General features: G+C 49.0%; 5 protein-coding genes across 5 annotated transcripts; all 5 read left to right on the forward strand.

Annotated features, from left to right (window-relative positions):
• Positions 1–358: 358 nt before the first annotated feature.
• N7518_003774 (uncharacterized protein) lies at positions 359–788 on the forward strand (the record flags this gene model as incomplete). The annotated part of the gene is made up of 2 exons (XM_057184701.1): positions 359–556; positions 627–788. The coding sequence occupies 2 exons, from the start codon at positions 359–361 to the stop codon at positions 786–788; spliced, it is 360 nt and encodes a 119-aa protein (XP_057046151.1).
• A 520-nt stretch (positions 789–1,308) lies between these two features.
• On the forward strand, positions 1,309–6,281 carry N7518_003775 (kinesin-3 motor protein uncA; the record flags this gene model as incomplete). Its single annotated transcript, XM_057184702.1, has 2 exons — positions 1,309–1,372; positions 1,438–6,281. The coding sequence occupies 2 exons, from the start codon at positions 1,309–1,311 to the stop codon at positions 6,279–6,281; spliced, it is 4,908 nt and encodes a 1,635-aa protein (XP_057046152.1).
• A 591-nt stretch (positions 6,282–6,872) lies between these two features.
• N7518_003776 (uncharacterized protein) lies at positions 6,873–8,244 on the forward strand (the record flags this gene model as incomplete). Its single annotated transcript, XM_057184703.1, has 2 exons — positions 6,873–7,241; positions 7,303–8,244. The coding sequence occupies 2 exons, from the start codon at positions 6,873–6,875 to the stop codon at positions 8,242–8,244; spliced, it is 1,311 nt and encodes a 436-aa protein (XP_057046153.1).
• A 945-nt stretch (positions 8,245–9,189) lies between these two features.
• Positions 9,190–9,898, forward strand: N7518_003777 (glycoside hydrolase family 11 protein; the record flags this gene model as incomplete). The annotated part of the gene is made up of 2 exons (XM_057184704.1): positions 9,190–9,440; positions 9,499–9,898. The coding sequence occupies 2 exons, from the start codon at positions 9,190–9,192 to the stop codon at positions 9,896–9,898; spliced, it is 651 nt and encodes a 216-aa protein (XP_057046154.1).
• A 1,989-nt stretch (positions 9,899–11,887) lies between these two features.
• On the forward strand, positions 11,888–12,139 carry N7518_003778 (uncharacterized protein; the record flags this gene model as incomplete). Its single annotated transcript, XM_057184705.1, has 1 exon — positions 11,888–12,139. One exon carries the CDS (start codon positions 11,888–11,890, stop codon positions 12,137–12,139), a length of 252 nt encoding a protein of 83 aa, XP_057046155.1.
• Positions 12,140–12,608: the final 469 nt, after the last annotated feature.

The raw sequence follows: 12,608 nt of genomic DNA on the forward strand, positions 1-12,608 counted from the left end.
TTGGTAACCATCCATGATCTCCTGGACATTCCTTTGGCCAAGTACATCTTCTATCAATCCCTTCACAACGAAAATAAAATGGCTGCAGGTCGATCTTACCCTGCCGAGCATCATGTTAGGTACAGGGGTAGTTTCCCCGAAGCATGATCCTCAACCTACAAATTATCTATTCGAGTACTTACTATTCGAAATCGACGCCAATATCTTCAAACACGATGTCCTCTATCCTAGCGTTGACCTTCTTTCTTTTAACCTCGTTCGACACCAAAGAAAATCGTCTGTTGATCAGAATGCAACTCTAGAGCATAGCGCAGCGGGCGAGGGATTTGCTTCCAAATTGATGGAGAAATTGGCCATCATGGAACGAGAGACCGCTGTCCAAGGGTTCCCAGGAGTAACGATCACAGTCGGCAATAGAGGAAAACAACCTGACTATGGATGGGGGGGCCCACCCCACCCGCCTGACTATGGCCGTAAGCCGACGGTCGTTCTTGAAGTTGCGGTGTCGGAGTCCAAAGCCAAGCTAGAGCGCGACGTGGAGTTTTGGTTAGATCCGGTCAGAGGAAACGCTAACATAGTGTTAACGCTAGAAGCCGACAGAAAAAAGCCGGTCATTGACAAGACAGTCCGTTTTAGATTCTCCGTTAATCATTCCATTTGAGATCCTGATGCGACGACCAAGCTCCTCTCCGCTGAAAACCAATGTTAGCATCGGCATGCAAGACCTCAAGGGCATTGCAGAAGGGATCTTTGCCCAAGATTTCCGAAGGGGCGTATGTACGGTGTAGTCGCCTCCACCTATGCACATGTCTGAAACGCTTACTCAGCATCACCCACTCCCCGGGCCCGGACACAAGTGGCTCTTCCACATGTTGACTCCGACCACAATTGCATTTTGTTTTGCTTTGTGCCTCGAGAAAACCGACTCTGTGGCTGGTTTTTCTCGTTGGCCTACTTCTAATCCTGCAATATCCAGGCTTCCCCGCGCATCAATAACCCCCCCCCCCCCCCCCCCCCCCCCCAAAAAAACACCACGGACGCGCAACATCAACATTGGACCGATACATGACGTCTTTGTTGACACCTACGGTTGCAACCTCGCTACGAAGCACTCTCAAACGATCACGAACAGCCTAGCTACAGCCACCTCCGCGATAATTACCCTGGGACTGACCTTCAAGCTGCGCTCCTCGCGGAGTTCGCGCATCAGTGTACCCCTGTCACCACTTGAATCCCACTCTAGGACTTCGGCTTTTATAAACGTTCATTATTGACAAATACCTCCCGTGCATGGGTTAGAGAGCAAAGATGGCTCCAGGCGGCGGTGGAAATATTAAGGTGGTGGTGCGAGTGAGGCCGTTCAACAGTCGAGGTGAGTAGATATCGAGGGATGGATTCTTCTTTGAACCTCAAGCTAACCAGCCTGTCATTGTGCAGAGATCGAGCGAGGTGCAAAATGTATCGTGTCGATGAAAGGCAACCAGACCGTGCTCACTCCTCCACCCGGCGCAGAGGACAAATCACGGAAGGGTGGGAAAGGTGTTAGTGAAGGGAACAAGGTCTTTGCCTTTGACCGATCATATTGGTCCTTTGATAAGAAATCATCAAACTTTGCCGACCAGAATGACCTCTTCGACGATCTGGGTTCTCCGCTTCTGGATAATGCTTTTGGGGGTTACAACAATTGTATCTTCGCGTATGGCCAGACTGGTTCGGGAAAATCGTACTCCATGATGGGTTACGGCAAAGAATATGGTGTCATTCCACGGATTTGCCGATCGATGTTCGAGCGCATTACCGCTATCCAGGCGGACAAGTCTTTGAATTGCACTGTTGAAGTGTCATACCTCGAAATTTACAACGAGCGAGTACGCGACTTGCTCAACCCGTCGAACAAAGGCAACCTAAAAGTCCGTGAGCATCCGTCAACGGGTCCTTATGTTGAGGATCTGGCCAAACTCGTCGTTGGATGTTTCGAAGAAATCGAGAGCCTGATGGACGAGGGTAACAAAGCCCGAACGGTTGCCGCGACCAACATGAACGAAACCTCAAGTCGATCACATGCGGTTTTTACCTTGACTCTGACGCAAAAGAGACACGACAAAGAGACTTCAATGGATACCGAGAAGGTGTCGAAAATCAGCTTGGTTGATTTGGCTGGTTCAGAAAGAGCCAACTCGACTGGAGCCACCGGCGCGCGATTAAAGGAGGGTGCGGAGATCAATCGCTCATTGTCAACACTTGGTCGTGTCATTGCTGCACTCGCTGATGTCTCTGCTGGCAAGACTACTGCCGGCAAGAAGAAGAATGCATCCATGGTACCATATCGTGATTCAATTCTCACATGGTTGCTGAAGGATTCTCTGGGTGGAAATTCCATGACCTCCATGATTGCAGCAATTTCTCCTGCAGATATTAACTTTGACGAAACTCTTGGTACTCTGCGATACGCTGACTCGGCGAAACGAATCAAGAATCATGCTGTTGTGAACGAAGATCCTAATGCACGCATGATTCGCGAACTAAAGGAGGAATTAGCACAGCTCCGATCAAAACTTGGAGGGGGAGTAGCACCGGGAGGAGCAGCTGGCGCAATAGGAGGTGGTGTCCCTCAGGAGTACTACCCCCCAGATACCCCGTTAGAGAAACAGATGGTGTCCATCCAACAGCCGGATGGAACTGTCACTCAAGTCAGTAAGGCAGAGATTGTAGAACAACTCAATCAGAGTGAGAAGCTCTACAAAGATCTCAACCAGACTTGGGAAGAGAAGCTGCAAAATACGGAGCTTATCCACAAGGAGCGTGAAGCAGCTTTGGAGGAATTAGGAATCAACATCGAAAAGGGCTTCATTGGAATGAGCACACCAAAGAAAATGCCCCATTTGGTCAACCTCAGCGACGATCCCCTTCTTGCAGAATGTTTGGTCTACAACATCAAACCTGGCACTACCACGGTCGGCCATATGGATCAAGGTCAAACCGTCGAGATTAGATTGAATGGATCCAAGATCCTTGAGAAGCACTGCACTTTCGAGAATGTGGACAACGTTGTGACCATTATACCCGCCGAAGGCGCTGCTATCATGGTGAACGGCTTGCGGGTTGACAAGCCCACACGACTGAAGAGTGGTTTCCGAATTATCCTTGGCGATTTTCATATTTTCCGTTTCAACCATCCTCAAGAGGCCAGAGCCGAACGGGTCGAGCAGAGCTTACTCCGCCATTCAGTCACAACAAGCCAGCTCGGGTCGCCGGCCCCAAACAAAACCCATGATCGAAATCTTAGCAAGGCAGGATCTGACTTGGATGGCGATTCATCCAGGGCGGATTCACCCATGCCCCAACAGCGTAGTCGTGAGTCAGACTGGTTCTTAGCACGCAGAGAAGCTATCAGTGCTATGGTTGGACCTGATCAGATCTCTAATTTGCCTGATGATGAACTGGATACACTGTTGGAAGATGTGCAGAAGGTTCGAGCTGAACGACGTGGACTGCCGGAAGAAGACGATTCCGACTCCATCAGCTCCTTCCCAACTAGGGACAAGTATATGTCCAACGGGACCCTCGACAACTTTTCCTTAGATACTGCTATAACTATGCCAAGCACGCCCCGACAGAATGACGACGATGAAGTCAATGGCGTTGCATCATTCAACCAAACTCGGCAAGATATGCAGCGGCAGTTGGATCGTCGCAAGGAAGAGTTCCAAGAAAGACTCAAGACCGTGGGAGCTTCGTCTGATCCAGAGTCGCCGGAGCTACGCACCGAGAAGGAGCGAATGGAGGACGCTCTACGAACGGTTAAAGAGGAATTCGAAGAGCAACTGCGCAAACAAAAGGAGTCTTTTGAAACCCACATCCGAGATATGGGTAAGCCGGTTCCTCAAATCTTCGAAAATGGCTTCGCCAAGTTAGATGAACGTGAACTTGAAATCGCGCGCTCAGTATACAGCCACTGGTCCCAGCGAAATTATGTCCGAATGGCCGAGAAGATTTTACAACATGCCTGCCTTCTGAAGGAGGCACAGATCATGAGTCATATCATGGACAAGCATGTGGTCTTCCAGTTCGCCATTGTCGACCATGGCCACAACATGGAATCATCTTATGATCTCGTGCTCAACGGAATCTCCGGCGATGAAGACATCCTACTTGAAGAGGCCAAGAAGCCCTGTGTGGGTGTTCGAGTCATCGACTTCAAGCAGTGCGTAATTCATTTGTGGTCAATTGAAAAACTCCAACGCCGCGTCCAAGCCATGCGGCAATTGCACCAATACATCGACCGCCCTGACTACATCCAACACTTCAAACTCGACAATCCATTCTCTGAACCTTGCTCACCCCAGTATTCTCTTATCGGTGATGCCGACATCCCCTTAACTGCTGTTTTCGAAACTCGCGTGCAAGACTTCTCCGTTGAGATAACCTCACCATATACTCAGAGTGTCGTCGGAATCATTCGTCTCTCTCTCGAACCATCCTCCGCGCAGGCGCCCTCTTCAACCCTGAAATTTAACGTTGTCATGCGGGACATGGTCGGGTTCGCAGAGTGGGAAGGGACTGATGTACATGCGCAGTTATTTGTTCCGGGTATCTCAGAGGAAGGAGGCGCAACTACAACTCAAATGATCAAAGGATTTGAGGACGGTCCCGTTCGATTTGAAAGTGTGCACAGTATGAGCTTGCCACTGTCAAGTCCACGGACAGCCGCATTGAAGGTCTGCGTTTATGCAGCTGTGACATCGGTTCATCTCGACAAGCTTCTTAGTTGGGATGATATGCGTGACTCAGTGGAGCCTTCACCGCAGAAGCGGACTGCTGCTCGGATCGCGGAATCGGAATTTTACTCAGAAGAACGTCATGACGTCTTTGCGAGAATTCAGATTCTCGAAATGTCAGAATCTGGCGAGTACCTCCCCGTGGAGGTTGTCCAAAGCAGCAGTATTGATGCCGGGACATCCCAGCTTCATCAAGGATTGCAGCGCCGCATCTCAGTCAACATCACGTATAGTTCAACGGAAACTCTTCCATGGGATGATATCAACAACATCCGCGTTGGTTCTGTCCACCTCCTGGATCCTTGGGGCAAGATCCCAGATCAGGATTTCCAGACTCCAGACGTCCCCTTGAAGTTTGTCCAAGAACCAACGGTCAAGGAAAATGCCGACGGAACCTCTCATGTCACAATTGTCGGCCAGTGGGACTCGAGTTTACATGGCTCTCTGTTGCTTGACCGAGTGACGGCAGAAAAGTACAGGGTCCAAGTAACTGTCCGTTGGGATCTTGTATCCAGTCGTTTACAGAACCCAGTTGTGTTCGAGGCAGAGCAAACCATTCAAATCCAAGGCCGTACCCATGTCCGCCAACAGTCGATGTTCAAGCAATTCTGGAACTCAATTCGTGTTGTGCACTCGACGACTTGCATGTACTCGTTGGTTATTCGGCCCATTTCAGCTAAGCGTGCTGCTGATCTGTGGCGTATGAACACACAAAATGACTATGTGAAAGGCGAGGAACTCTTGAACACCTGGGCGCCTAGAAAAGTTTCTCTGGTACGAGACTACATTGCCAACCGCAAACGCCGGCAGCGGCTGGCAGAGCTTCACGCAGCCCGAGGTGCTCTGAGCGCGGGCTGTCTCATTCCATCGCTGGCTCGTGGTGGGAGGTCAACTCCGATGCGGGGTGCAGATCTCAATGAGCGAAAATCCAAAATTCTACGGAAGTATCTTGATCTGTGGTCGCTCAAGCAGGACCCAACAGAGGCAATCCTCATCCGGAGTAATACCGAACCCCCTTCGGACGGAGCGGCACACATTACAAATTCGGATGCCAGCGGCCTTTATGATAAACTTTCTCTCAAACCTCGGTTCACAGCCACCATCCAAACCCTTCCCAAAGCCCCCGACGCCTTAAAAACGGGGTACGTGCTTACGCCCGATGATACCAACAACGTTTGGGTGCGTCGTTTCTTGGAGCTCCGCCGGCCGTACCTCCACATCTACTCGGTCCCAGAGGGAGACGAGATCAACGCCATCAACCTCCGCAATGCGCGTGTCGACCATGCGCCCGACTTCGCAAGACTACTCGACGGTTCAGGAGCTGGATCCGACCGTTCGCTGTCTGCCAAGGGACGACCGAATGTGTTCGCAGTCTATGGAACCCAGAACACGTTCCTCTTCGCCACTAGAACCGAGGCACAAAAGGTAGAATGGATCTTGAAGATAGACGAGAGCTACTTCAACAGCAACAGCCCCAGACCCCCCGCCAATGGCGATCATTAAAATTTTATTGCGGTTGCCAACTGTCGTGCGCGGACATGTCCGTGGACAAGCTTCAGCTTTGCTTCCCCTGCTTCGTGTTTCATTATTACGGGTCTAAGTCTACCTTTACCTTTACCTTCTACTTTATTCTTTCGTTTGCCCATTTCCTTTCATGACCTGTTGAGATACCCCTTGCATATATCGACTCGCTATGGCACTCTTCCTCTTATGTACATAATAATCCTATCTGGATCATATATTCGATTGTGCACAGTTTGTTTCGTTTTGGAAAAGATCTTTTATGCAGTTTGGCCTGCATTTCTATTTGGTAGACAAGAACGATATAAATATATTTTGCGATAGAGATAGGGCCTACTGGTCTGCCTGTGCTCATTACCTACTAAATCTAATCAGAATATGTCTATGAACCCTCAGCATGTAGCCCACACAGGACACACAGGACCGTTGCCATGGAAACAATCAGAGCACAAATGACATCAACCCACAAAATAACTACCAAGTCTTCATCTCTTCTAGGCTGAGAACTCATATGGAAATTGAAATTGAGGCTTAAACATTTGAATGGGCAAAAGTGGAATTGTTCGAGAAAAAATGTTCTCCCAACGCCCTTCATTCCGCTACCTGGCTATCGGCGCAGTGGTGTCTCTGTTTGTCCTTGCATTCCTTGTCCTCGGCACAGGTGCACCCTCGCTCTCATCACAATTTAATCTAAAGACACAATCACGACAGCAATACTGTGCACCTACCGTGAACTCTTCCGCTGGCTGGGAGTTTGTTGTTGAGCGCGATGGAAACAACCACGGTCTCTCTGAGGACCAGTGCCGCATTGCTTTCCCAAAGCTATTTGTTGAGATTGACAAGTCATCTAAACCGAGAGAAGATAAGCTTGTTTCCTATAAGGAGCTCAATTTCAGGACAGTGGACGATGGCATGGTGCGGGGAATTATTGACCGAGGAGAGGTGAGTGAAATATTCGCCCTTGTGGACTTGAGAGCATCTGATTCTAATATATGCTATTCAGTTATATATTGTCGACTACGCCCCCATGCCCGTTACAGCATCTCGAGCACGCGCCACATTAAACTCCCTCCACCGCGCCCTGACAGCATTCCCAGACCGCCACCTCCTACCCAGCGTCGAGTTCATCTTCACCACAGAAGACTTCGCAGAAGACACAACCGCCGCCAGCCCCATCTGGGCCTACTCAAAACGTGACTCAGACACCTCAGTCTGGCTAATGCCCGACTTCGGTTACTGGGCCTGGCCAGAGGTGCAGATCGGGCCGTACCATGAAGTGCGCCGTCGCATTGCCGCAATCGACGACGGCCAGACTGCCGCAGATGGCACATACATTCCGGGCCTGCAGTTCCAGGAGAAGAAAAAGCAGCTCGTATGGCGCGGCAGTCTGGCGACGAACCCGCCCGTCCGGAGCAAACTCCTCAAGTCTGCGCTGGGTCGTAGCTGGGCTAGTGTGCGTGTCATTGACTGGGATGACCAAAATGATATCCGCTTCAATCTTCTCCCCATTGAAGACCACTGCCGGTACATGTTCCTCGCGCATACAGAGGGCCGGAGCTTCTCTGGCCGTGGGAAGTATCTTCTGAACTGCCGTTCTGTGGTCATCTCGCATGCGCTTGAATGGCGCGAGGCTCATCATGCGGCGCTGGTGTCAACTGGCCCGGATGCAAATTATATTGAGGTTGACCGGGATTGGTCTGATCTATCGCCCAAGATCGATTATCTCATTGATAACCCTGCGATTGCGGAGCGTATCGCTAATAATGCGGTGCGCACTTTCCGTGATCGGTACCTTACTCCTGCTGCTGAGTCGTGCTACTGGCGTCAGTTGATCCGGCAGTACTCTGCAGCTTGTGATTTCGAGCCGGTCTTGTTTTCGACTGGCCGGGATGGGAAGACTCAGCCCCGGGGTGTTCCGTATGACACTTGGCTTCTTATGCATTGATGATCTTTGATCGGTTGCTATGATTGCGTTTTTATTGCATATTGGTGTTTTTCTTTTTGCGATATTCCCGGTTGGCGTTGACCCTGATACAGAGTTGCAATTTGTACATGAGATATATTGATTGTTTATGACTCACTATAATGCAAACTAGAATTCACTTTTTATTCTACAAAAATACGAACTTCCTGGTTTATATTCGGGGCAGCCTAGGCCGAGTAAGCATACGAATTCTGCTTTGCCAAGCCTTGGTGCCAAGACCTACATGACCGGTACATTCTTCGAATATTCTTGGCACGTGTTCCTGCTTACCTACGCACTCGCCAAGACCTCGGGATTCGAATTAAACATCCGCTGATCCATGGATCAGTCACCTTGTCACGTTTTCGCTGACTTTATGTCGACTTCTCTGATGACGGTAGATGATCATGTATCTTTTTTTTTGCCGGATTTCATATTGCCTGATATTAAGTTTAGCCTGGGCTAACCGAAGCTGCAACTATTACAGCCATAATGAATTTCCCCGCATTTACACCTGTGCCTGTGGCTGACATCTTCAACATTCTTGTTTTCATTCGGCGACGAACTTTAGCCGCCTAAAGGGTCCGGCTGTAAGCCCCTTGGCTTGGATCACTGATGAATCAAATTTTAGGCTGGTTGAATGATACAGGGATCTAATTGAGGGTGTGATGGATCACCGCTAAGACTTGGTAGGAAAGGAATCATGGTCCGTGGATGATTAGTGCAATTGTGACAGTTGAAGTACGGGATAAATGGCTCGCTGGCTAAATTGGATTAAGCCATTTAGGATATGAAACTGTTTGGAAACACGCCCCACATCCTCCTGTGAATATAAAAGGTCTTCTCCTGAAGGGATTCTCTGCCATAAAATAACACATCTCAATTCATTCGTCTTCTTCAATTATCACCGATATCCGAGCCTTCATCATGGTCTCTTTCTCAAACCTCTTTGTGGCTGCTTGTGCTGCTGTTACTGCCTTTGCGCTTCCTAATGAGCTGGAAAAGCGAGCGATCACCACGAGCGAGCAAGGAACTAGCAATGGTTACTTCTACTCTTTCTGGACCAATGGAGGTGGCAGTGTCTCCTATACCAACGGTGCTTCGGGCCAATACAGCGTTAGCTGGACCAACTGCGGATCTTTCACCTCTGGCAAAGGCTGGGCTACTGGCAGCTCTCGGTAAGTCGAGTCCACCTAGTTATCTATTGTCAATATACTTACAAGTACACCATGTTAGAAACATCAACTTTTCCGGTTCTTTCAATCCCTCCGGAAATGCTTATCTCGCTGTATACGGGTGGACCACTAGCCCCCTCGTCGAATATTACATCCTGGAGAGCTATGGCACCTACAACCCAGCTAGCAGCATGACCTACAAGGGAACCGTGACCAGCGATGGATCAGTCTACGATATATATACCCACCAGCAGGTGAATCAGCCTTCCATCTCGGGGACTGCGACGTTCAACCAGTATTGGTCCATCCGCCGGACTAAGCGCACCAGCGGAACAGTCACTACTGCAAATCACTTCAATGCTTGGGCTTCTCTTGGATTGAGTCTCGGCTCGCACAACTACCAGATTGTCAGCACCGAGGGATACCAGAGCAGTGGATCGTCATCCATCACCGTTTCATAAGCATGTGAAAGCCCTGCAGTGGCTTCGTGCGAAATGTTCACTTGCTTTTGGCAAATTTTTATTGGAAGGGCTATTTTATGGACCTGTTAAGTCTCCTTGTAGTAAGGAGGTGGAACGATACTTTGCTTAGGGGAACACGGGCATTTTATTGTCTTTAGGCTTATACTTGTCTTTAGATAGGCACTCTTGGTTAATATGACGGTGCTTTTAGCATAGCTAACAAGGCCCACAAGTCAGCCACTTTGACTACTTCAACTTCTCTTCACTTTCTCTTTCTTCTTCCTTCTGTGATATTCGTAGGAAAGCATGGCATTGGTATTGCCTTTACGTTCTTCCTTCCATCCTTGCCTACATATGTCTGTTATTAGCACAGCACACAATCTAAGAGAAGGAAAAAGAGGAACATACCTGTAGAGGAGGTAGACAACAAGCATAACAAGGACAGCGGTGATACAATCTGGAATATTGGCTGCTACCGCTGTCTTCCAGTCAGACGGGGGGTAGTTGTTTTTTGTCTTCGCAAGGAATCATTGTATTTCTTCTCTTCCGAATATCCTGTGATTGGCTTTGTCGGCCTCGCTCAAGGAGCTCACTGTTTCTCTCTTCCGTTTCTTGGGCCCCTCCGGTGTTCCCGTAGACACTGTCCTCTGCGCGATCGAAGATAGGATAGGCTTGTCACGCTGGATTCCTAGTATTCAATCGATGTCCAAAATGGTATCATCTCCCAGGTATTTGTCTGCGGTGTAGTCATAGGACTGTTTCTTCCTGATAGGTTCGAGGTAGAAGGTAGAATTATGCTTTAACCCGTGTTCCCACTGAGAGATTGTGTATTTGTGTACCGTGGACCATCAGTATTTGGCACCATCGGGTTGACAGGCTGAGATCGCCCGGCCAACTCGAGGTTTTCTCGAAAGGTAGAGTGAGTACAAGCCCCGGGGTAGGCGAAAACCTCGGCGGGGACCCCACAAGTCCCCAAGCTTCTCACCTTCCTATATGTTGAGGCTTACTGTGCGTAAGTAGACGAGAAGAGGGATATTTGAGATGTAGTCTAACGAGGGGTGGGTGCTTGAGGCACCTAGGTGGCGTCCTGGGGCCACAAAATCCAACTGACGGGTGCCCAATCAAAGGGATAGAGAGAGAAAGAGAGAAGAATTTGATTTTCTGCAAACAAACAAAGAGCTACTTATGTAGCTGGATGAAGCCTATCAAACAGGACAAACATGGCAGGCCATTCAACAGACACTAAGCTCTCTCTCCTTTCTCTCTTCCTTCTCCTCCCTGGCCACTCTCACTCTGACGAGTTTAAGCACCTTTTTTCTCTATATACATATGATCACCATCATACTTAGACTCCAAGACCTGCGCGATATACTCAAGCCAAGTTCGACCTTGCTTGCCTCACTTTGCCTCTACTTCTCAGCCTCCTTTATTTCTTCTTCACAGCATTCGATATCCATTGCACATCGTGCTTCTCTAATAAGCACATTCAGCTGGCGACGAGACAGGCGTTCAGGGAAGGTTTCAACATAACATAGGCCAGACAACAAGTGCCGTGTTCGGTTCGCAAGGCTATAACATTGCATTTATAGACTATAAATGCTCTGGACACGTACCCCTGACGCTATAATTATGGATAAGCAGGCAGCTATCAATTTTGTTAGTGAGCTTAAGGCTCCTGGACTCTGATGCATGACTTGACGGAGTTGACAATGCCCGAAAGACCGGAGTTCAGAATCGCAATTGGACGATTCGCATGTTATATGAAAGATCTCAATGTCAAGTATGGGTTCTTTTCCACGTATGAAAAAGCCGTCTTTCGCATCCTCTTTCACCGGCAATTAAGCAAAAATTCCAGGGTGCCAAACCGCCTATCGCACCTCCCCGCGTTGAGGTTCAGATCTTGATATGCCCCGATTCCCACATATATCACCGAAATTATTCCCATTCTAGGACCATACCATCCGGCGTCGATTACAGCGCAGTTTAATGATGGACTACACGATTGCCTGGAGGCAGAAAGGCAATGATCCACGATGCCTAGTCTTGGATTCGACGGGGGCATGGTGCCGAAGCGATCCAAGTTCTGCTTTCTGTGATGACGGAACTGATCATTTGCCCGTTGGACCCAGCACTGAGAACTACGTTCAGGCTACATCCTCATGCGCAATGGAGGCGGAGGGTATCAAGCGGCTCGCGACAAGCTTCGACTCACCAATGAATGTGAGGATTGTGACGATGTAGAGGATATTAATGACCTTGGCACCGGAAATATTTGTTGGTTCGGAATATTCAAGAAGGGGGACGGGTTCATCCATGAATAGACCGGAGACATGGGCGAAAGGCTGTGTCACAGTAAGCCCACCCAAAGCGTCGAAAGGCTGGCTCAGCTGAGAAGGTCTCGGTGGTGGTTGTGATCTGGGTATCTCTCAACACAATGGGTATGAGAGTACCTAAGAGCGAAGTTGTATTCGAATCTTTGCTTGTTCCCAAGTGGTCCATCATTGGTTTTTCTCTGGTGCTTGCGGATTGTTATGTTGAATGTAACCACCTTGGAACCAACCTTTATAATTCAGTCTTTCATGTATTCAATCCAAATTGACTCGTACTCGTACAAGTAGCCTCGGTTGTCTCTTTCTAGTTGGTTCTAGTGCTTGGTGCTTATATTTGAATGTGGTAAGCCCACTGGAGAGTTCCCTTAAATGGGCTGTCC

Source organism: Penicillium psychrosexuale (genome assembly GCF_028828465.1).
Source record: "Penicillium psychrosexuale strain IBT 29551 chromosome Unknown utg000002l, whole genome shotgun sequence".
NCBI lineage: Eukaryota > Fungi > Ascomycota > Eurotiomycetes > Eurotiales > Aspergillaceae > Penicillium > Penicillium psychrosexuale.